The sequence below is a fragment of the Acanthaster planci genome, linkage group LG12, assembly GCF_054643075.1.
Source record: "Acanthaster planci isolate LZ-2023a linkage group LG12, COTS_SCS, whole genome shotgun sequence".
Taxonomy (NCBI): domain Eukaryota; kingdom Metazoa; phylum Echinodermata; class Asteroidea; order Valvatida; family Acanthasteridae; genus Acanthaster; species Acanthaster planci.
In genome coordinates this window covers 8,061,114-8,084,681 of record NC_141788.1, presented here as the reverse complement: position 1 = coordinate 8,084,681, position 23,568 = coordinate 8,061,114, and the positions used below count along the sequence as shown (strand labels likewise).

At 39.2% G+C, this 23,568-nt stretch overlaps 1 protein-coding gene across 1 annotated transcript; it reads right to left on the bottom strand.

The window, feature by feature from the left end:
• Positions 1 to 569: 569 nt before the first annotated feature.
• LOC147797115 (angiopoietin-1 receptor-like) lies at positions 570 to 19,517 on the bottom strand. Its single transcript, XM_087143869.1, has 30 exons — positions 19,077 to 19,517; positions 18,664 to 18,774; positions 18,323 to 18,412; positions 16,511 to 16,753; positions 15,600 to 15,713; positions 13,927 to 14,028; positions 12,650 to 12,889; positions 11,528 to 11,839; positions 11,016 to 11,285; positions 10,336 to 10,470; positions 9,990 to 10,145; positions 9,604 to 9,744; positions 9,228 to 9,512; positions 8,916 to 9,139; positions 8,093 to 8,162; positions 7,826 to 7,932; positions 7,405 to 7,606; positions 7,204 to 7,300; positions 6,493 to 6,730; positions 6,113 to 6,152; positions 5,852 to 6,000; positions 5,045 to 5,309; positions 4,806 to 4,916; positions 4,191 to 4,375; positions 3,699 to 3,812; positions 3,325 to 3,395; positions 3,042 to 3,082; positions 2,691 to 2,787; positions 2,237 to 2,342; positions 570 to 2,006 (listed from the first exon to the last, which is right to left on the bottom strand). The coding sequence occupies exons 1-30, from the start codon at positions 19,147 to 19,149 to the stop codon at positions 1,944 to 1,946; spliced, it is 4,452 nt and encodes a 1,483-aa protein (XP_086999995.1). The 5' UTR covers positions 19,150 to 19,517; the 3' UTR covers positions 570 to 1,943.
• Between the last annotated feature and the right edge of the window lie 4,051 nt (positions 19,518 to 23,568).

Sequence of the window (23,568 nt, the reverse complement as noted above, 5' to 3'; positions counted from 1 at the left end):
TATAAGGTGACCTGAGTAGGTTGAATGTCGTAGACTCTCCCCAACGCCTTCATGTAGGTGGAGTCCAGACTACCAACCTTCCTCCCTCCTTTTTCATCGGTCAAGCAACTTTGGCAATTATGGCTGAGAAGCCACTTTCACGAGTGGCGCGCCATTAACATTAGACTTAGTGTCGGAAAATAGATTGTTACGACATTTCTCTATTTCGGTGAGACCAAATTATAAACTGAATAGCACTTGTGTAGAAAGCGCACCCGTGAAAAGGGACGCCTAGTAGTAAAAGGCTACCCATTACAAAATATCTGATGTAAACAGGAGACCTTATTCTGAAAAAAAGGTCTTCACAAACACCATGGGGGGCGGGAGGTAAATACCATTTTTGCTGACAGGGGATACATCAAGTACTGATCACGAATTATTTGGGGGGGGGATAAAAAAGACTGACCCATGTATACGCTACTGTTTGACGGACCCAAATAGAACTTTATTACAGTTTTGAGGACCTATGAACACAAACAAACGGAATCAACACAGGAGTACAGTCGGATTAAATCAAACACATACAAAGCTTCAAAAAACAGACTACTGAGCTTTAATAGAAGTTGCGTGTAGGCATGTTTATCAATTTCTTTTGATTAAATTAAATGCCAAGTTAAGCAAAGACATTAAGAAGTCTGAGACAGTTCAACATCAGATATGATCGCTAAAATTCTCATCATGAGCAATTGGAACAAATGCCGATACGATTAACCAGATGATGAACACTGTGTGTGGTAGGTACAATATGTGTGAATAATAGTAGTAGCAATGTAAATATCGCTTACGGAATTTTTAAAGAAGCTTATTTAATACCATAAGTATTTGAATGCGCATTCATTGCCGATGTAATCTATTACGCTCTCCGACTCCGGGTGCATAATATATCGATAAGGAAGCGTTAAGTTACTTCAGGGGCTAAGGGGTTGTCTTTATAGCAGAGTTCATTCAAATATCAGTTTCATTCAGGTTGTGGTACTTCTTATTTAAACTTAAGTGAATGCTAGACATTGCAAGTAAGGAAACTGAACATATTTCTGATCTTGTTGTGCAATGGAAAATAATATTTACCACGAAGCAATTTGCAATGAAGATATCACTGAACTTGTACTGTTGTTTCAGTTGTAGTATCAAAAAGCCAAACTAACAAAGACAGCGTGGGTCTTACATTCCAATGTTAACGCAATGTTTAATTAAAATCTTGTTTGCCGAAGTTCATGCTTTCACACTGGTGCACTCGATTAGTTGAACGAGGAGGGAAATTTAAACATGTTATAGAAACGATGATAACTGACTTTTCCACATCTGCACCTGTCTTCGCATCATCCAAAATGAATCTTTTGCTTCATAAAAGTGTAATGCATTTAGTAACATTTTTAAAAGATGTAATGTAAAATTTGCGTAAATTATTACCATTCTGCATCATGACAATTTGTCTACTTTCTCTATATAAACTATTGACAAATATCAAACACACTTGCCATTCCTGGAGGCCGGAACGCCGCACATGACAGACTTTAAATGGTTGATAAAGCACCGGATGGCTCATCTTAAGCAAATTTCCGGTCTCATATGAAATTAAAACTAGTGAGAGGCACATAGTGACAATAACATGGTGACTGGAATGTTCGAAAAATCCGAAGTAAAATTGTTAGAAAAGTATATTTTTTAAAAACTCGTTTTGACTCTCTGACTCGACTCGGGCCTTTAGCAGCCTCAATTCTCCAGCAGCTGATCTGGTCACACATAACGTTTTCTAATGTCCATTACTTGGCAAAGCTCAATGCGGCAAACATCCCTAGTAAGGCATCTCCAGTGTATATGTAATATGTGTGGAATCGCATAGGCACTTTACGATGTCATGTTATATTTTCTGAACGTCTATCGAAACACCTCTCATGACGGAACTAGTTGTCATCAAACTCGGGTTGGATGACATGGTCCTCGTAGATGTGCGGGTACATGTAGACCTATACAGAGAAATAAAGTCGCTTTATTATGTGCAGCTGTGCTATTTGAAAAAAAAAATACGAACGTCAGAATAAGCCAATTAATTAGATCCCACACAAAAGCTACAGAACCACACAGACCTCTAAGACTGACCCTGAACTGCAAAGTTCTTGACGGATCACATAGAAATGAGAAACTCTAGAAAGCTGTGTGAGAATTTCCAATGGATGTACCTTGACAGTTTACTTACATTCTCGTCTGACCGAGTGCTCATTGCTTGAAGTGCAGTGCCAAGTTCCTTGAATCTTGGGCGTTGGTGGGGATCTGTCTGCCAGCACTTCGTCATCAGATCGTATCTAACACGGACAATGATACAAGAATGAGTCACATGTAAAACAACCTACGAGATATCAACAGTCGTCGAAATGTACCTTGTTGCATTCATTATTACAATAAAGTAGCTACCAAATAAGGATCTCATCACTTTTTGTGCATTTGCTGTAGCAGACAATTAACCAAACTTCGGTTCGTTCTCAAAAACCGTATGAGAAGCATCAAAGGATGCAGTAACGGTTGTAACTTGTGCAGCAATAAAACACCCTTACAAAAACAAACAAAAAAAGCACTGTAATCAGTGGTGCCCTCTGTCCAACAGTGTTCGTTCAGGACAACAGTTAAATAGCAGTAATGGTATTAAAGCTTACATTTCATCGGCACAGTTTTGCGGTTTAGGCATTCGGTAACCACTCTGCAGTCGTCGTGCGAGGCGATTGCTCTGTATACCAGGATATGGCGTGGCTCCTAGAAATAAGAACATTTTTTGTTACCAGGAGCTGGATTTCCGACAATATTGCCCGACTTTTGACGTTCTTTGATCAGAAGACAGTGGGGTCCAAAGGGTTCGTGTGGATAAAACGTAAATTTTCATAAGAAAACAAAATGAAAACCACAAACTGAACAGCCGAATTTGGCAAAAACTATTTAAAAAATGATACTTTAATCAATGGTATAGTTTTTCATTTATAAATGAACAACTAATCACACAGATTACACACCAAATGTCGCGATCTCCCACAAGACGATCCCGTACGACCACCTGAAATTGAATTCACGAAAAGAGTTTTTAACATAATAAACAGAAGGCGGGAAAAATCAATTTAAACAACCTTACAAGCAGCGTATAATCATTTACAAATCCTCCCAAAACAGCGAAAAAAACCGGTAATGTTTCTTTTTGTATTAGGGCCTACGTACTTGAAAGAAATGTTTCAAGTAAAGAATTACTTCTTGAGTGTTCATGTTGAATACTGAAGGTACACAAACTGAGACTATACTCACACGTCACTCTTGGATTTATGTTCATGGTGGATCAGAGTTTCGATAGCCAACCAGCGGGTAGGACACCTTGTCTATCAGACGACAGTGTATAACAAAAATGTAGACGATTAAAAGTAACTGAAATCAAGTATAATTTGGTCCGTATGGATACCTGACGGAAGATCCAGACATTTTGCCCAATTGGATAGCTCAAGAGATACCTTGCAAGACACACATGTGTCAACGATCACTCAAGGTCTGTAGTAGGATTGGTTTTGAAGAAGCTTAAATGCAAATAAATTGGTGATTTTTGGTACTGTACATACTTAAAAGGCGTTCACATGATTTGCATTCTGGACAGTTAAAAGTGATAACCTAGAGAGGAAAGGTTTTACCACAGATCGCTGGACGTAAATGTTCTCTCCTTGAGACAGGCCAAAATCAGAAATCTTAGCAGTCAAGTCTTCAGCGAGAAGTATGTTCCTTGCCGCCAGGTCACGGTGTATAATCTGTGACAGAGAGGTAATACGCAAAATCCACTATGTTGTACAAGACAAATCATCATAACCTCACTAGAGTGATATCCTGCAATTATCAAGACTGAATAGGCCACCAGTTTCTTCATTTAAAGAAACATATGAACCAATTACGTTGATGATGTTAAGCCGTAATTTTTTGTTGATAGGTTTTAGAAATGACAACAACACATCACTGGAAGGAAATCCCACATCCTTGAAGTGAAACGAGTATTATATTTTTATCATTGCCAGTGAAAATGTTTTTTTTTCCAATAAAAATGATAAGTAAATCTGAATGCAAAGAAAAGCTGATTTAATGTGCTTTTGTTTTGAACAAACTCAGCGAGCTTTCATAGTAGGCCTACGTACCCCAGCGTTGGATATGTGCTCCATTCCTCTAGCAATATCTATACCGAACGCCAGCAAGTTGGAAGAAGTCAGCGGTGATACCCTCTCATTAGTGGTTGCCGTCCCCGCCTGCTTTTGGCGGGTTCTCCTTAGGTAGTCACGCAGATTACCGTTGGGAAGATACTCCAGAGCAACGTACAAAGTGGCTGCAAGAGAGGACATGGATCAGTACAGGTAGTCAAATTTATGAATTAAGATGTTATGGAAAAGGTATCAGAGTGTTGAGCTTGGAGTTTCAGTGAAGCCTTATATCAAAAGGGACGTCGTAACGAAAACTTTCAAAAAACTTGATCGCCCATTAAATACATTTGATTGTTGGTAAGTCCAGAAAAATCTTCACAACCAGTTATATACCCTCACTCCCTGGGATGGATGATGCATAGGATGTTAATGAATAGTTTCGGTCATGGTTTTGGGGATGGTTTGCCAAAGGCTATCAATCCCCAAATAGAAGGAATGAACCCCAGTGTAATTCTATCCTCTTGTATAAGAGGTGTCTCTAGGACAAATAGCCGCTGTTACGTGTCTGAACAAGTTAAATGTCTCGAGCAGGTAAGTAATAAATTGGATGAGCACCATCATGTAGACATGCTCCTAATAAGCCAACTACGTTCGGATGTGTCTTGACTGTTGCCATCGTCCGAAACGCAGTCATAAAATCCTCAGATGCTTTCGTTGTTGCACTAGCTGTGATAAGAGAAAAGGAGTTTTGTAGTTGTAATTCGCATTAAGAAGCACAGAATCGATACAGAAAGACCAGCATAAAAGCGTGTTGAAAATCTATGATTAATGTGTGATATCTTGATGCTTTATACCTGTGAGAATGCTGACGACGACTCTGGAGATTGTGGACAAAGTATTAAGGCTGCCTGCTCGTACTTCGCCGAAGTTACCCTTGCCAAGGACCTTATCCTCAACGGTAAGATTCCACCATTTTATTTCAAGCCCTCTTGCCCATGGCGGTAGGCCGATGTCTTCATAGACACCCTGGTCATGATCAAATGCCTGCGCTGATTCAGCGGCATCTAGACGTTGTGATTTCGCGCTACATAAAGCAGGTTTGCTGATTACAGAAAGATCCTATAAAGTACAGGGACAAACACGAATATTTACACGCATACATAACATTTGGCATTGCGGACAAGTAAAGATGTTTCCAACCAGCATTTAACTAAGTCACAATAAAGAAAATTGCATTACCAAATAACTGAAGTAATTGCATTCAGTGGGCCATGCTCATTTTTCTGTCTCTGTTACACCCAACCTGTGTAACTTGACAAGGGATAAACTGGCTTCATCATTTTGTTGGCAGTTAAATTAGTTTACTTAATCGCTCTTGGAAATTAATTAATGAATGTGTCCTGAACTTACATCATATACCAGATACAACAGGGACAAGGACAAAATGACCCAAAACTTACATGATTAGTTCTGGTGTAGCATTTGACATTGATTTGAGATCTGACAAGTTTTTGGTATCGTTCAATATCTTAGAAATAAAAAGGAAAGCAAAGAATGTTTCCAAAGGAAACTTGCATTCCATGGTATAAGCTTTGAAATAACTTGAGGAATTCGTCAACGTCCTTTTCTGGCGCATATTAAATCCTATTTGAAGTTCTCACGTGCTCTTGAGTCAATGCAATCCCGTGTGCAGATGAAGCATTGTGGCGGATTCTTGTCCTCCACACGACACATCCAGTGGCGACAGCAACAAAGGCAAACATCCCTCCGAGGATGATAGCTGCTACGTTAAGCTTCTTGGTAGAACGAACTAAACGGGTAAAGTTAATTTGAAAATGAGTGGCATATATCACATCGATTAGCTTCAGGAAGGTACCCTCCTTAGAAAAGATGAGGCTCCAAACTAGAATTAAAATACCAACCTGTAACATTTATAGGTGTGGAAAATCTCACGCTAGCTTCCTAAGTAGGAAAGAGTTAAGAAATGAGACCAGTCAGTCCATTCAAACAATCGACTAGCATATATAGAAGACAAATCAACGAGAAAACCTTAAAATTCCCTGCAGACCTTTGCATCGATAGACTCTTGAGAAGATATCTTAACTTCTCAGTGAGAAGGGGAGATCACTTCAGAATAATAATTGCAGAAATCACTGCAATGACGCGTAATGTTAAAAAGGTTGCCATATATTGTGCAAGACTAAAGCTTGTGTCTTACATTTTATGGATCGTTTGTAACATACCGTATCCATAATGCAAGGTGGTCTAAGTCATGATGGAACGAACTTGCCATCAGACATACCGTATCGTTAACACTGCTCATTGCTCCAATGCTTATCCTATACGAAGCTCCAGTAACCAGAGGAGCGTTGTAGAAGCCACCGTAGATCAAGGAATCGCCGACAGTGAAAGGCACTGTTACATCAGTATTTGGTATCTCAGCCGCTATGTAGTCTTGAGATGAGTCGCGGTAGTGTCTTGGGACAAAGGCTTCTCGCTTTGCCTTTGCTGTCTGTTTTTGCACTCTGATGACAAACGCTCTGTGGATAGTTGCCAGGCGAAAACATCATACAATCTAACACTTGTAAAGGGCTTGTGTGGCTCGCTTTTACTTGAAAGTGATATTCTCGCACGTACACATAGTTTATAGGTATGTAGGAATAATATGAGCCATGTTTTAAATAGCCTCAAGAAGTGACAAAGCTTTGTTTTTCTCTAAAGCTAAAGTTATACCTTGAACGAACACTGGTACCGCTCTCGATAAATGCCACACAGAAGCCATGCTCAGGTGTATTGTTAATTCATCAAGTGTAACTTGCATACCAGTGCCTCATTCGCTTTGACCAAAGCTTTAAAGATATACTCCTTCCGTGGCCATTCAAAACATGATAAAATAGATCGGTGTCAGTACAAGGCCGATTTACCGGGGATATGGTTATATCTGCTTGGCTGAGAAAGGGGGGAACAATTCTCTCAGAATGAAACCTGGGGTAGACCAATGAAGCGTTCTTACACTATGTATATCGAGTTTACTCCAGTGAGGCGAATTGTGACGGTTGTGTCTGTCATTTCTTCGGGAAGTGTCCTTGCAGGCTCTGGTTGAGGAATGTCTTGATCCGAGCATGTAAATAAATAATAATTAAATTAGTTTGATCCAGATTTATTTCATTTTGTAAACCAGTCTCAGCATAAAAAATTAAGCAGTATGTCGTACCGCTTAATGGCTTTGTGAATACTTCCAAGCTGCTAGTTTTTCCTGCATTCTCTTCATTTTGGGCGAAAACTCGAAACTCGTATTTCGTCCCAGGCTCACAGTAATCTTTGCGGTACCAGGGATCATTCACGTCCGTCCTCGTGTATTCACTGCCTGCTACAAAACTTTGGTCGTAGGGCTTCTCAGTGATCCGGTACTCAACCTTGGAAAGATATTCAAAAATTCGTCAGCATTAATCTGAAGAAGCAAGTCGTTTTCTTAATAGTGGCTTTTTACATGTTTAGCATTACTAGATTAGGTATCATTTTGTTGATGTGACAGTTTTCACGAATTCATAGACCTATTCCTTGCAGCATGTCAATACTGGAACTGTAGTCTAACATAATGATGTTTTCCAAGCTATTTTATGGGTACATCATACTATGTAACTTGCTATTTGACCCATTGGGTCAAGAGGCTCGTCCCACGCCAAGGAAATCGATCTATCAGTCACATTCGTCTGATGAAGATTTCGCACAAATCCGGGAACTGTTGAAACACATGGAAATTGCATAGAAGCCAGTAAAAATGTTGACTTAGGATAGCAAGGAAGAGTATTATACAAAAGCTAAAAAGGGATAGATGTATTTTAAAGGAAAAGAAATGCAGTATTCCAGTGCTAAAGGAGCCTGTCATAATGTTACATTACCTCCGATTTGAGTAAAGGCTACAACGGTGCTACTCCATGGACCGATACCAGCCGACGTTCTGGCTCGTACCTTTAACGCAAAGAAATTCTTTGATATTGGGAAACGATTGAGGATAGTCTGAGGAGTTTGAACCTAAATGTAAAGGGAAAGGTTTTTGCCTATCTCACGGCCTAGGTGGATTCCATCCCTAGGTATGCGTGTGAAAAATATGTGAGGATATGTACAGAGGGTCCTGTCGTGTGTGCGCCCATAGAACTACAACGCTTACCGGGAATATGACTGCGATGAACTACCTGTTAAAAGATAGTCCCTATCATTAAACTATGACGTTGAATTAATCAAACGTAAGGTTTTGTGTTTTCGGTCATTTGAAGTTTCGGGCTTCATGGGTGCCAGCCCGAGTTGATTTTCACACTGTTGGTATCACAATGTCTAAAAACTTCCAAATGGTCAGCTCAAAAAAATCTGTACAGCAGCGTTATCGGAAGAGAAAACATGTTGAGGGGGCGGATGCCTCCCTGGGCTTCTTTAGGATTAAAGATACCAAAAATCTATACTTCCACCCCCGCGGGAAGCAGTAGCACTGATCAAACCTTACACTTACCAGAATTGGGTTTATTTCAATTTAACTCAATAAGCTCTTACCAGATGTGCTATAGTTTACAATTTCACGAACGAGAATAATTAATAATTATCTTCTTTTTTACTATTTGACTGAAAGAAATGAGTACCATGTGTCACAGCGAATTTGGTCCTCAAATGTAGCCGGCCATTGAGATCAATTGCTCGTTACAGATCATACCACTGCATCCGAAGTCCTACCTGCACATGATATGTTGTTGAGTCGTTAAGTCCATCCACGCGATACGCGAGTGGCGTCACACCAACGTCGTTTCTCAGGTTTGGTGACCCTGCATCTGTTGACTTCCAGTAAGCAATGTCGTAGCTGATGATTACACCATTGGGCGGGTTGGGTGAAGACCACGTCACAGTGATAGAAACGTCATCGATATTCTGAGTGGAGATACTGACCGGAGCAGACGGCTCTGTGGAGAAGTAAACGGCTCATTATCGTGTTCTTCAGTCGTATGTGTGAAGGACGAACAACGAAATGCATCTTTGTACACATCTTACCAGCTTCTGATGTCGTTATATTAAGAAGCTCACTAAGCGGCCCAGTTCCTGTCATGGTTGTGACGGCAACCTGAAAACCGTACGTGGTATAAGGTGTCAGGTCATCCAAGGTCACAGACTCATGTGTTGTATTGGCCTGCAGCAGAACATGTCCGGAGCCTGCATCAATAAGTCGGTACAAGAATCTCAGGGCTGTGCCTTCTCGGAAAACGCACGCTGGCTCTGCCCAAGAAAGACTGAAGTTACGTTGAGAGACTGTTGTTGTTTCTACTTCTCCCGGAGAACCTAAATCGAATAAGACAAAAATTAGGAATGCTTGCAATGGACCTTGCGATTAATGTTACTGTACGGGTTGTGTCGAGATTAGGTTTCTTACTTGAGCACTGGCAGTTGATGCCAAAGTACGACGAGGCACATTCATCATTCCTGCATTCTCCAGTATCCTTACTGCAGGTTCCTCCAGATGCGCAATGACAAGTCAGCGTACAATCAGCACCGTACGTTCCGTCTGTACATTCTGTTTAATATGATAAAGAATATCCCGCTCAAGACTGAGTCTGCCCTCGTGATCTAGGCCAGCATTTATAATATATATATTTACTCAATCTGCAAAGACCGTTCGTCCTGCTTGAGTTTTGGTAAGGTTGTGGTAATTTCTGAATCTTCACCACCATATACTTTCTCTTGTCTGCAGAAAAAAAGATTTTGAAGGTTCTACGTATCAATGTTGTTTCCCCGTTATCTATGTTGGTTCCCTGTTACCTTGCATGCAGTCAAGGCCCGTGTATCCTGCAGCACAGGAGCACCCGTAAGGATCTGGAAGACAAAACAAACGACCTCGGCAAGCCTCGTCGTGTGGATCAGTGCTGTTGGAGCAGCGATGACGAGCGTTTTGGCCAAATACGTTACGACCGTGAACTGTGTGTTGTATGAACAAAAAGACATTTTGTGTCTTCATATAAAATAGATATGTAACATCTACTGAAGAGTTTATTCCCTCTCTATAAGCCATCAAATCTGAGAAAAGAACAAGTTTGTGTATGGCAAATTCAACAACAAATTAAAAGTTGTTTTACTGTGAAATTTAAGTTAATATGAAGAATGTTACGTTGTTGACAACGTTGTCCGCTGAAGCCCGGAGCGCAGATGCAACTTCCCGTCTTATCATCACAGATGCCTCCATTGTAGCATTGACGACAGGTGTTTAGACACAATGGTGGACCCCACATACCAGCAGAACAACCTGATTAAAATTATTTTACCAAAAATCTATCATAAGATGGTATTTCAGTTAAAATGGGCATTCATTCTTGCAGAGTGGTGTTACATAATATACACGCTGTGAGGACTGTTGCTGTAAAAGCTGTGCAGTGAAAGCTGTGTATTGTCCTCAAATTGAAAATAGCTCTTAAAATAATCGCAATATCAGCTAAACAAAAGAAGGAATGGAAAAAACCCGAGTCGAGTTTCAAAATTGCTCATTGAAATATCCATTTAAATGAACAGGAAAACATGAAGCAAGCTTTGGATGGAAATAATTTGAGTATTGACTAGATTCGGCATTCGAAAAGAGGAAACCTAGTCCTTGGCATTGGTTGATACTTTATGTGTTTACCTCTACTCGTCAAAATACATACATATAAGGCCTCCTTGAAGGTTGACGACAAGGCGTTATGTGTACATTCATGTTCCTCAATTTATTCTGTTGTTTCTAGATGTTGTCTTTAAGTTGTTTGATTTTCCTCATTTTGTTCTCATAAGCTTACAATGTATGTATTTTTTACTGACCTCTCACGATGAGTCTCATGATACCATGTAGCTGTTGATCTTCCTGTCCAGACACAAAGCAGCTGTAGATTCCTCCATCACCAACAGAAACATCATTGATTATTACACTGAGCTGACCATTCCAGGAAGGAATGACACAGCCACCGTCGTGCCGCCATCTGTAGTCCTTGTTCTGTGAATTCACGTCGAGCATCTCAATCTGAACTGAGTCTCCGGTATTAGCTCGTTGTGTTCTCTGCACAGGACGTACATGCATCTGTACGTTGGTGACTGACAAAAGAGAAATTTAAAGGAAGTAGAGTTTTAATTTCCCAATGCCAAGCTCAATGGCATTGATCAAGTTTTTGGCTTTTTTTTTAAACACGTACCGTTCATTTTGGTGTAAAGAAGTTTATAGGGTAACGAATCCTTCAATGAGGATTTTTTTCGTCACATTTTAGCAGATGATTCATGATATCCCATGTCCAATTTTACCCCAGTTCTGCAATCACAGATTAATATAATAATCTCACCATTTTCAGGCAGCATTACAGTTTGAATCCTCGTTTTTTGGCCTCTTCTTGTTGCTTCAAAATAGTACACCCCGACCCCGTCTTTCCGGCCGGCAGAAGGTATCAAACGAAGCGTTCTGGCTGTGCATTCGAAAGACAGCTCGTCTTCTTCGGTTGATCCCGGGGGAAGTCCATCCAATCCACCTGTTACTAACTGACGGCCAAAACTTACACCGGCTTGTATATCGTTTGGACCTTTGTACGCTGTAAGGATTGCACCATTACCTCCGCTTAGGTCGACGACAGCAGGATTTACCACAAGAGTAAAGTCGTCTGTAAGTTCGAATAGGTGGAATTATTCCTTCAGTGTGCAAATGTCCTGTTCATTTAACGTGAAATTACCTGGCAGCCGTGGTTGCCAACATTTTATCGTAAAATCGACGGGCAAAGTATTTAAGGGCAGGTTAAACCTGCCATGTGTTTGTGTTTAGTTAATGGCTAACAGCTACTCAGCATTAAATAACGTATACCGAAGACGCCGAATCCAGTCTTGGATTAAAAACAAATAACCCGTCAAATATATAGCTATCTGCATGTATCCATGTGCAGAGTAGAGAAGAGCAGAGCAGATATAAAATCATGGAAAAATAAACAACCCAACCAACATCCCTACCCCTCAACCAGCAAATACAAACAACAGACATGTAACTAGGCTGTAGGGCAGGCAGGCAATATTCCGGCTTCAAAGGCGCAGGAAGGATTTATCCTTACATTCGTTCATTCATTCCTTATTTATTTATACATGAAGATAATTAGATTCAACAAAACACAGAAGATAAAACAAATTCAAAGTTTTTGTAAAAGGGACCCAAAAATATTGAAAAGGCTAGAATAAAACCGTAACATAAAATTTAACCACGCTTCTGCGTGATTTTCAGAAAACAGTAATCTATATAATATCTAAATAAAAATAATAATCTATAAGTACTACAATAAAAACACTAACAAAACATCAAACAACGCAAAAATGGTATATACACGGAAGACATACATGGTAACCCCTCACACACACAAAAAAGAACAACCCAAACAATCATACACCCCAACAGATAAAAGGATAAAAACTGTAGGAGGACTGATCACCTTTTGGAAGATCACACGGTAAAACAAGCACTTCACACAGTGCAAGTTCAATTGTCCTTTGAATATTGACGCTCACGTATCGTGCAATCACGCCGTCAGGCGAATTGCAGTCAAACTCCATCCAGTTATTGGCTACAGCTTGGTACTCAGTGACCGGACTACCGCACATGGTATTGTCGATAGGTTCATTGCTAAGACCTGCTCGTACAGCAGCGTGTTTCAAATGCAACCTCTCAGCAACTGTAAGAAGATACATTAACACAATCGCATGTAAAATGTAACATATAGAACAGTTATACCGATTTTTAAGATCCAAAGTAAACCCAGTTTGAGTGGAAAGGGTCCTCAAGTTTATTGTGGGATCATTTGATTTTTTCTTAGTTATTGAAATGTTAATGGCCCAACTTATTGAAACGTTTGTAGTTAAGAGATTTCTTTTACTCCATTTCAAGGATCAGTTTGTTATATTCTTGAGGTGAAATAGAACAGACCTTTCTATATATTTATGCAAATTTTATTCACAGCGACTAAAAACGAGCCTATAGGGGCTTCGTGTCTCACAATGGCTGTAAACGGGAAGGGACCTTTCCGTGGTTCCCGAGATAACCTTCAGGTTTGTGGAGGAAAACTTCAAAAAGGACCCCCAAAGCAGTGGAGAGCATTAGCTTGATAAAGGCGTCGAGTATTTTTCAGAAGCCTATATTCATAATCTGAAGGGTAGGCCATTTATTTACGGGATTTTGTCTTGGACGTTTTGTTGACGCTGCATACATGCGCAGTTAATACTGTTTTTTTTTATTTAGCGGGTTACATTTAATGACTGGGCTATTTCCTTTCAGTTTCGAAGTTCAGAATTCTATTGATGCTAATTCAAAAATTACAGACATTTTTTTTCCTTATTCTGGGCGCAATCAGGAAGGAAAAGATTGGATCAAACGAACTGCACCAAAGTGCAAAGGTGTACGGTGTAGGACCAGTGATTGCGATTTTGTATACGAACATCTTAAGTGCCAAAAGAAGTCGTTTCAAAGTCAAAATCTTCCTTAAATAGTGCCCCTGTCTCGTTTGATCTCAACAATAACCTTTTTTCTTTACTCTTTTCCTTTGGAAATCGATGATAGCTAATTTCGCGCGATGATCTTCGTTCGTAATTGCTGCAACACAATGCTTCGCCATGTTCGCCAAAACCGCGGAGTACCCTACAGTCTCGTTTTCAGTTCCGGCATAAACTTTGTAGATACATTAAGAAAGGCCTATTAAACGGGAGTTTAACTTACTGTTTGGTTCGTCTCTGCTTTTCAACCTGATTTGTCCAACACATTGCGGTGACCCAAGGTCGATTTTCCACCACGTGTTTTCTGAACTATCTATCAAACGTCCTGGAACAAGTTTAAAAGAGGCACAGACTGGGTAAAATACTATCATAGTTATGGAGCACAGACTTTGCACAGTCAGAAACCGAGGTTTTTTATTTTTTCTCAAATTTAACACAAACATTAAGTGAAACATTGGAAAACTCAAAAATGTAAAAACTTGTTGGATATTTTACACATTTCATGGCATATTCCATTGCCTTTTATCCAGGTGCCAGTTTGTGATTAACAAAAAAAACAAAAAATCAATAAATGTAGGCACCGTATTTGAAATAGTGTATGTACTGCTTTAAATTTTGGCCTTACTTTGGCTAGAAGTGGAAGTACCAAATTATTAGAGTAACAAGTGCGCTTTATGTGTTTGAAAAGGTATTAGCTTTAACAAGATCAATTTGATCATTTCATGATAAATTACTCTTTAAATTAAATATTTGGTTTTTGGCTCCTGATTACCTTTTACTGATTCTAAAACAATCCTCCTTTAGAACGTTGGCTCAATTTAATAAACTTTCTAAGGAATCAATTTGAGCTGAAGGGGTGCAGGCTTGGTGTAAAATAGACTCATCGGGATATGTTATTTTCACGCGAATTATTTTAAGAACTATATTAGGTTTAGGTCATCACTAAAGGCTACCAAAAATAATAAATAAACCCGAAGGAATGGTTTATTATTAGACAATAGTCATATACTTGCTTGGCAGAAGGTTTCTGACTTTTTTCAATGCTTTATATTCAGTGTTCTAGAATTTGATAAAGGAAAGCTAGTAAACTTTATTTTGTGACACTCTGCTGTAACGTTCATGGCTTCATCATACCCGCTTATTATTTTCTGATGAGGCTTGCCTTTGAGGGATTCTGTTGGAATCATTCCACGATTTCTCAATAAATTCCTCAAATACAAATGGAGCAGGGTATTTCCTTTTAGGGAACTCTGATACCAGCATACTGAAATTTATAACCAAACTTTAAGCAATGTTCTTTTCACACCACAGCCACTTTTTCTTTGATATATCATCCTCACACTTCAAACTTTTTGCGAAACATTCAAACAAAATATAAGAGTTACGTAACAACTAACTATGTATTTTGTCCAAAAGTCCCTCACAAAATGTCTTAACTATTTACACGTCACAAACTGATCTTAGACTCTTTGGGAAGAATTACATATATATGCCCACTTAAACGTAAATTCTCATAGGAATCGCAGCTTCGATGTGTAAGTTTCATCTAGCATCGTAGGCTATCGAGCTTTTGGTGTGGGGGGGGCTTCAAAAGCAAATGAGGTTTTGGGATCATTCAACATGATGTTGGGGGAGAAAAGACCCAACAGCCTTGCTTTATTTGCTTGTGTTGTTTTCTCAGCATTTTGGTGCTATTATTTGATAAATAAACAGGCTGATTACTTTTTTCCTGCTCAACTAAGAAGTATTTTTTTAAATCTGTAGGGGGATAGGTTGCCCCCTTCCCCGCTGGATACGCCACTGGTTTCATCCTCCTTCCCAATTACGTTGGAAAAGCTGTAAATAAAAGTAACAGCCCTTCAGTGTATCACCGGTAGGTAATGTTATGGCACTTACGTGTTCGGCTGCAGTGAGGGTCTTGGTACACGAAGGCTCTGTCCACAGCTCGATCAGAAGCCCAGTCATTGTACTGGCTACTTTGGGAACTTCTACTTCCATTTAGAGTAATTGCTGCAGAAAAAGAGGGGGGGGGTGAAACGACGTTTATTAAACTTAACAAATTCCCATGATTTTATGACTTTCTCAAGATTAACATCGACTTCTCTGTATGCGCAAAATCAGTTTTTTAAACGTGTATTTTTGGGAATGAAAACCGAACTGAAATGCGTTTTCTTGTGAATAATAACGGTTAACAGTCACATATGTTGATGTGCAAGTTAACGGGCGGTATTACAAATGTCCCAGCAAACTGAACGCATAGGGTTCAGTTGCCAGATGTGTTGCCTTGTTTACATCCGAAAGTCAAATTTGACGTGGTTAGAAACCGATCAAAGCCTCTAATATTTCTTAAAACGGATGGTTCCATCTGCGCCGCCGTTGTTTGGCTAAAAGTATCCACATATAATAGCAAAATGTTGCAAATTGGCTAGTTACAGTATATGAGTCAAACAAACAATAAGGTGAATTTCCCTTGTGGTGTATTAGTGAAATGAAACAGATCTTTGCAAAAATTCCTTCTTGTACTTTTTATCTGTATCGTTTTGTTGCGTCTTAAAACCAAAATTACTACACAAACTTGTATACCTTTTCATGCCCAAAAGCATGGTAAGTCAATTAAAATTGAATAAAGTCGATTGTTTTAACATTGTGAATCTTTCACTCATCGTTTACTGCATTTTTCACTTCGTGTTTTGAGCATGTTTTGACACTAATTTGACACCTACAGTAGCTGTAGATAGGTCATATATGCTTGCAAACAAGCGATGCAAGTGAACAAAAGATCGATTTTGAGAGTATCCATCGCTCACCTGTTGACGCAACAAACTCCTCACCCATGAATTCTTCAACCATGACTTCACCAAGCTGAAGGATTTTATTTTCACCAGGGAGATCAACACTCACGTACCGAGCAGTGACAACTGGATTTGCTACAAACGTAATGGCTGTCGCACCGTTGTTACTCCAGCTGTGATCGATTGTCCCTAGCAGCCTGTTCGATAAGCGATCTGGGCTCAATCCAGCTCGTACTTGTGCACCATCTAAACGGATGTCTGCGTAGAATATATTATTACACATTTGTGTCATTCATTTCAAACTTACATTTCTTCGGGAGGTTTCATTTCAATGTTTGTTCGCTAAAATTCTGAGTTCACTTACATGGCATCACTCTTGTCTCTTGAAAGAAACCTGTGACACGAACGTTCACGAGTTATATCTACTGATGCTCGGTGTAAACTGTCACTTTATTTATTTGGGTCCCGAAGAAGTTAAAAATCAATTAAATTCACTTGATCATTAAAATGTGGATGGGCTATTTCAAACTTACATTTCTTCGGGAGGTTTCATTTCAATGTTTGTTCGCTAAAATTCTGAGTTCACTTACATGGCATCACTCTCGTCTCTTGAAAGAAACCTGTGACACGAACGTTCATGAGTTATATCTACTGATGCTCGGTGTAAACAGTCACTTTATTTATTTGGGTCCCGAAGAAGTTAAAAATCAATTAAATTCACTTGATCATTAAAATGTGGATGGGCTATATGCCTACTGTTGTGAACTTTCAGTAAAATAGCTTAAGTGCGGCCCAGCAAGTATTTGAATTGTAAAGCGCAATACGGGCGTTTCACAATAGTGCACCTCCAAGAGTGTGCAGCGCATTGGCCAATAAAAATTCACGAAATCTGTCTACGAAGTGTGCTCGTGAAAAGGATCGACAAAATTCGCGCGCTGTGATTGGTCAATTGAGTGTGATGTGGCTTTAAGAGGCAGGTTCATCCCCAGTGCAAAAAGTTCCTAGAAGATTATTAGCTTTCGCTTGCATCTGAAGTTGTCGTGATTATTTGCCTATTGTGTGCTGAGATGTTACAGGGCAATGCAAAATAGGAAGTGTTTAAACCAATAGAGTCATTTGTAAAGGTTTAGGAACACCCATAACCTGAAGAAAAACTAAACTTTAAACCAATCAATCAACTTATGTCTATTTCCAATGTGTAACCTTGGTATCCATATTGCCTTAGTATGCCATATTTGATATGTTATAGTCTAGTACATAATGTGCCCTCTTTTTTATTATTACTTAGACTGGATTTCTTTACCCATGCTGCCTTAAATACAATTCCAGGTGGACTTAAACTTTTGCAAATGACTGTATATGTTGCAGTACCCTGGTGTTTACAGGTATAAGAGGAGAAGGGATCCTTGGCTGGCAATAAGTCAGCAGTTTGAAACCTTGTGCCAACTGAATCAGATGACTCGAAAAGAGAAATCGGGCAGTTAAATAAACAACTGCAGCTGAAGAAGGGCTTCAAGATAAATAGGAATCTCTCGTCGCGGAATACCCCCAAATTTCACGAACTTGCTCCATTTTGCCAGTATAAAGTTACATTAATTGGTGATCTTCATCAATTCATTACTTGCTCAAATGACTATAAGGATGATAAGCGGGGAAAACTTTGAAAAATGACCCCAGTTGAACATGGCAAATAAAATAAAAATGAAATCTACCGAGGCATTTCAAGATTTGTTTCTGTCATTTTCATATGTTTAAACGCACCAATCGTGAAATTGAAATGAGGACACTTTCTCAATATGGCATGAACTTAAACTTTGTCAATTTTACCCCATTCGTCCATCCTGTTTATTATGGTAACTTTCTTCAAGCAGTAGACAGCCTCCAGGTCCAATCTCCACCACGGATTTTGCTCCTTCACTATAAAATAATAGGAAAATTGTGTGAAGCCTGCTTGCGGTACTTTTCCCAAAGCATGAACAGAGATTCAGTTAACGATTGCCCAAAGTTGTCCAAACAAATTGAGCCTGAGCATTTGTTTAACTTCGAAGTTCCAAAAATAATAGTGCATTTCTCTTTATGAATATACCAGGCTGACAAAAAAATTCTCCGCTAATAAGCGGTTATGATGCTGTAGATGATTAGTGAAATTTCGGCTTGACGTGACTCACCCGTGTGCGTAATTGCGTGAATATCTCCATCAACTGCCTTCCGTGCCTGATAACCACTCTCTGAGGTTGAACTCTGGCTAGTTGGTTTCCCTATCACATCCAAGAGCATCCCTGCAATGCCAAATATCAGAAAAAAACACGAAATTTAGAGTTCTATGCTTACCATTGGCGTAAATCCCTGGGGCAGAAGAGGGGGTACTTATTTCCGTTACTTTTTGACTGGGCAATGACTATCGATAAATAACAGAGTTTAAGGAACATTGGATCCATAAGAAAACTCAAAAACATACCGGAAAACATAGAGAACAATTCATTTGGAAGGATACATAGGAAAAAAGGCAAGCAACAGTTTGCAAAGGAACAAAAAAGACAACCCAAGGATCACAGTGTGAAATACAAGTGAGTTTGCTTACCGTCTTTGACTAGACATGCACTGATTACCAGCAACAACACACCAGCAAGGTTCCAGCCCAACGACGACGCCATGGTTACTCAGTATCGCACGTACAGTTTTGATACAGCCTTGACTTCCTTTATGTCAAGATTTCATTTTCTGCAGTGTTGCCAATACCTGTAGTTTCATCATGCTAAGCGTTTTTGTATGACTTGGCAACCTTTTGCCGCTTGTTACCGCTCTTGTTACCGCTCTGGATTGGACGATTAATCCAAAATTTGCATTACGGAACGCCCCTCATGAATTGGGATTACTTCCTGGTCACGGTTGATTTTAGATTCCCCATTCCTTATTCCCTATCCTGACTAATCGATGATAACCTGTAGATGCATAATAACCTAGTTTCCATTTAACCGTAACGAAGCCGACAGCCTGCAAGACGTTTTAAGACGCAGAAAGTCAAAGAAAAAAAAAGAAGCGCGCGGCATCATGTCCCCAAAACAACAAACAAAATAGTGTCCAAAACACTCAAAATGTTCTCATAAAATGTCTTTTGCGGTCAAGTTTATACTCCAGTTAAAAATGGGGGCGTCATGGTAGTAATGCGGAGGGAAATGGCAAAATTAGTTAAACTGAGCGAGAGAGAGGTTGTTATAGCCGCGTTATGCCTGCTTGCGTGTTTGCATAGGCTTTAAGTTGAACAAGGTTGAACCAAGGTGAACTTCCCGTCAGTCTCGATTAAGCGTTCCATTGCCTGTCGTTTGCAACCCGTTCAGCGATGTTCTGTCCCTCTCTGTCAATACAGACTTTCCATATTTTACAATAAAACAAAAACCCTCCAATTATTAGTCGACGAAGCAACTGATAAAGTGAAGGAAATAATGACCACCTGGTTTGGCTAAAAACAAAACATCAATATATAATGTTAGCATTACAGTTATTCTGGTCTGAATACAGGAGCAAAACTTTAAAAAGTCTCCTTCAAATTGTGAGCTTTCAGTTTTATTTGAAGTGCACATGCAGGTTCATTACATATGACGCATTGCTTTTTATTTCAAAAATACTCTGATCTCCCCCTCATCGGAAAGCAGGAATAGAATTACCGGAAAAGTCACGGAATAATAAAATGTGTTCCTGGTTTGAACAATGTATGGTTAAACAAGGAAAGAAATAAAACATCCTGGAAAGTCGACTTGGTGTTATCTTTAAAACCTTTTCCTTGCTAGAACTTTGATCTTTCATTGCTGATCCAAAGCCTAAAAGGAATTAAAAAACAACGAACAGACAACCAAATAAGACAAAAGGCAAATTCTACCTAAACCTATCTCACCTTTCCCTAAGCCCGTCAATTTAAAATAAGATACCTCACGATTACCTTATGGTGCCCACTGTGGTTGAAAACGATTTCATTATTTTTTTTCGCCCTATATATGTTTTGAATATTTTAAACCTCTGTATAAACTGTTGAGGATTTATGTACAATATTTTGAAAGGCAAGACAGCGACCAATTCCTCTTGGCGCAGTGCAGCTTAACTAGGGTAAGAGGATTATGCCGATTATCGAATATTTTGATTTGTTTATTCTGAGACTGTTCATAATAAAAGGCAACTGAAACTAATCATTACAATTTGTCAAGGGGGGTCATTCTTATGGCGTTAAGAACGAATCGTTTTTAATGTTTGTATCGCATGTTGTTTTACAGTGGGATATTGCATTCGAGAATTTCGTGTTGATCCTAAACACTGAGCTAAATTGTGGGTGAAAATTAAAGCACATAAACTTTAAACCCAACTGAAAAAAAATTGCTAATGTTGTGGGTGTTGTTCGCATACCACCTGACTTTAACATGTATCTTGTGTGTTACTCGAGCTTAAAAATATTTGCGAAATAACTTGTCATTTTGGCAACAACACCAAAACTGAAAATTGTACAGGGCATGAACGAGGCACTGTGTGTATGATTAGTCATATGGAGTTATTGCTTTCAAAAGAGCAGAATTCCTAACTTCCGCATAGACCTCCTTGAAAAGCCACTGGGAAGTGCCAATAGCAAGCATTGTTTCTGAAAACATATTTGCAGAGACGTTTAAAAAAGGCAGTTTGAAGATTAGCACCAAGCATGGGCTCTTCTGGGACTTTTGGAGACCAGTTTCAGTTTTACGCCCGTTGTTTCCGCCTACGAGGAGATAATTTTAGCGGTAAGTACGTCAGTAAATTTGCCTTCAATATTGTCTGCATGAATTAGACATTATAGGGTCGTCATGTATTGATTCAGTGTTGTCCCCAACTTTATTTGCAAGAACGACCGAGAAGGTTGCGATAGAATTGTAAGCTGTTAACTGAATTGGAGAATTGAAAAGCAGACTAGTACTGGATACCGAATACGGGATACTGAATACTGAATACGGGATACTCTGGAGCTGTACAATGATGCAGGACTTATACGGTTAGAAACAGGATGTAGTTAAAGTCACAAAACTTAAGAAAGGAAAGTCTTACTCACGTGTCTTAGCTAGATTCTTAGAACAATGACTGTGAATGAAGAATTTCACCTTAAAACAAAGTCCTTGGTGGGTGATAGTACAAGCTTAAATGAAGCATGCTGAAGTGTGCTACAGCCTCTGGGGTGACAAGGTCAAATAGGCGGAAGCAATAGACACTGTACAAGAAACTGTGTGGGTGCACTCTTACAATAAAAATGCAGTGAGTAATGTGTCTAAGAAATGGCAAACAGGATATTTACAGGAAAGGAAAAGTTATCAAAGTTAAAAATGAAGATTCTGAATGCTAAATTCACTAAAAGAAATAAATGCAAATAATTCAAGTAATTGTGCAAAAAACGCTACAACATACAAGTGTTCACAGAAGGTTTTTTTTTTTCAAACTAGAACAATGTTATGAACTAGGGCTATAAAATCCCTCTTCTCCCCCTTATGATTTTGTAAATCGTTGTCTCTTCTGAACGAGCGTATCCGGCTGTAATTGAAACATCACAGGCCAAGTTAAAATTAACGACCAAAATGTTACTTTACTCTAATCAGCCATTGTGATCACGCGATAAATGATTATTAGGGCCGAAGGGTCAGTTTTCATTTCTCTAACAATGCATTCATGAACATTGCCCCCTCCCTACAGACTTTCCTCCTGTGTATCTTGCAGTGGATTTTAAAAACAATTACGTGTATTGGTAAAATGATCCATACTGAATAATCATAAGAGCTTTGATTTGTCATATGATCACTGTACAAGGGACTTTTTCAAATTTTGATTAACTAAAAAAAAAAAGCAATTGAGGTTATGTCATCGTAAGTCCTTAGTTGTAAAAGAAGGTGCTTTATTTCTCAAGGGTCCCCAAAATTTGATAGTTCAAATAATCCGAATTAATCAGACCAAAATTTACCTACCGTTCTCATGTTGTTTAGTGTCTCTGCAAAGGCGTAGTTGGAAAAGTTGAAGATTAAAAGTTGACCTGATACCATACCATGAAACTTATAGCATGTCGCCGTTATACCAAGCGGAAACAATATGAAAATTGTTTCAATTCGTTTTGAACGATTTTGGGCACAGCAAAACTAGTCGAACTGTTTGGTGATAGGAAAGCCTGCTTTTTGAATTTGCAAACATGTCTTATGGGGTAGGAGTTCTGCTTGTTCTGGGAGGTATTTCGAGTGACCTTTGTGCCATTTGTTTAATATATTTTCTGGTGTATGCTATTTCATTTTTATTGAGGTAAAGAGGTAGGCCTTATGTTATTTTTGCCGTGACCTTGTAGTCTTTGTGAGACTTCTAGAATATTTTTTTTAACTTTTCGTCGGCAGTTTCTCTGTGTTTTTAAGAGCGCTAATGGGTTGACAGGCTATCCTAAAAAAGGATGTTTCAACATTAATTGAAATTGAATTAAAAATCGAGAAATTGTGGCAATAAAACAGTGCTGGCAATTGGCCTTACGCGTGGTGGATTTTTAGCCTGTTTTTTTTTTTTTATTCTTACAATGACGTCGTGCTGTGTATAGATAGGATATATATATAATTGCCAGAAACAGTGTGATTTCATGATAATCCATATTATTTTTGAATAAGCAAGCCTGGCAATGTTCGGAAAATTAGCTTAGTGGTGTTTGTCACTATGCAACTGCATTGCTAACGAAAGCCACAATAAGTGTGCCGAATCAGAAACTTGCACGCTTTGACCCGCAGTATTGGGACTTCGTGTGAAAGGAAATAGTTGCAAGGCTTCTATAAACGCCCTGGCCAAAGACTAAAGGCAGTGGTGATTCTGATAGCTGCGGGATAAGGTAAAAAATACTCTGCATCCTTGCTGAAATGTAGGCAGGGCTTGTCAAAATCAAGCACCCTTCGAATGTATCCTTTTCATGGTGGCGCTATTTGCGTATTCGCAACATTTGTGGATTTCAGTGCCACAAATTTCAGTAAAAAGTGCATTTGTGAAAAAGGGCCGTTTGGTACGAAAAAGGACAACTTTAACAAAGTATCTGATGTAAACACGGACCT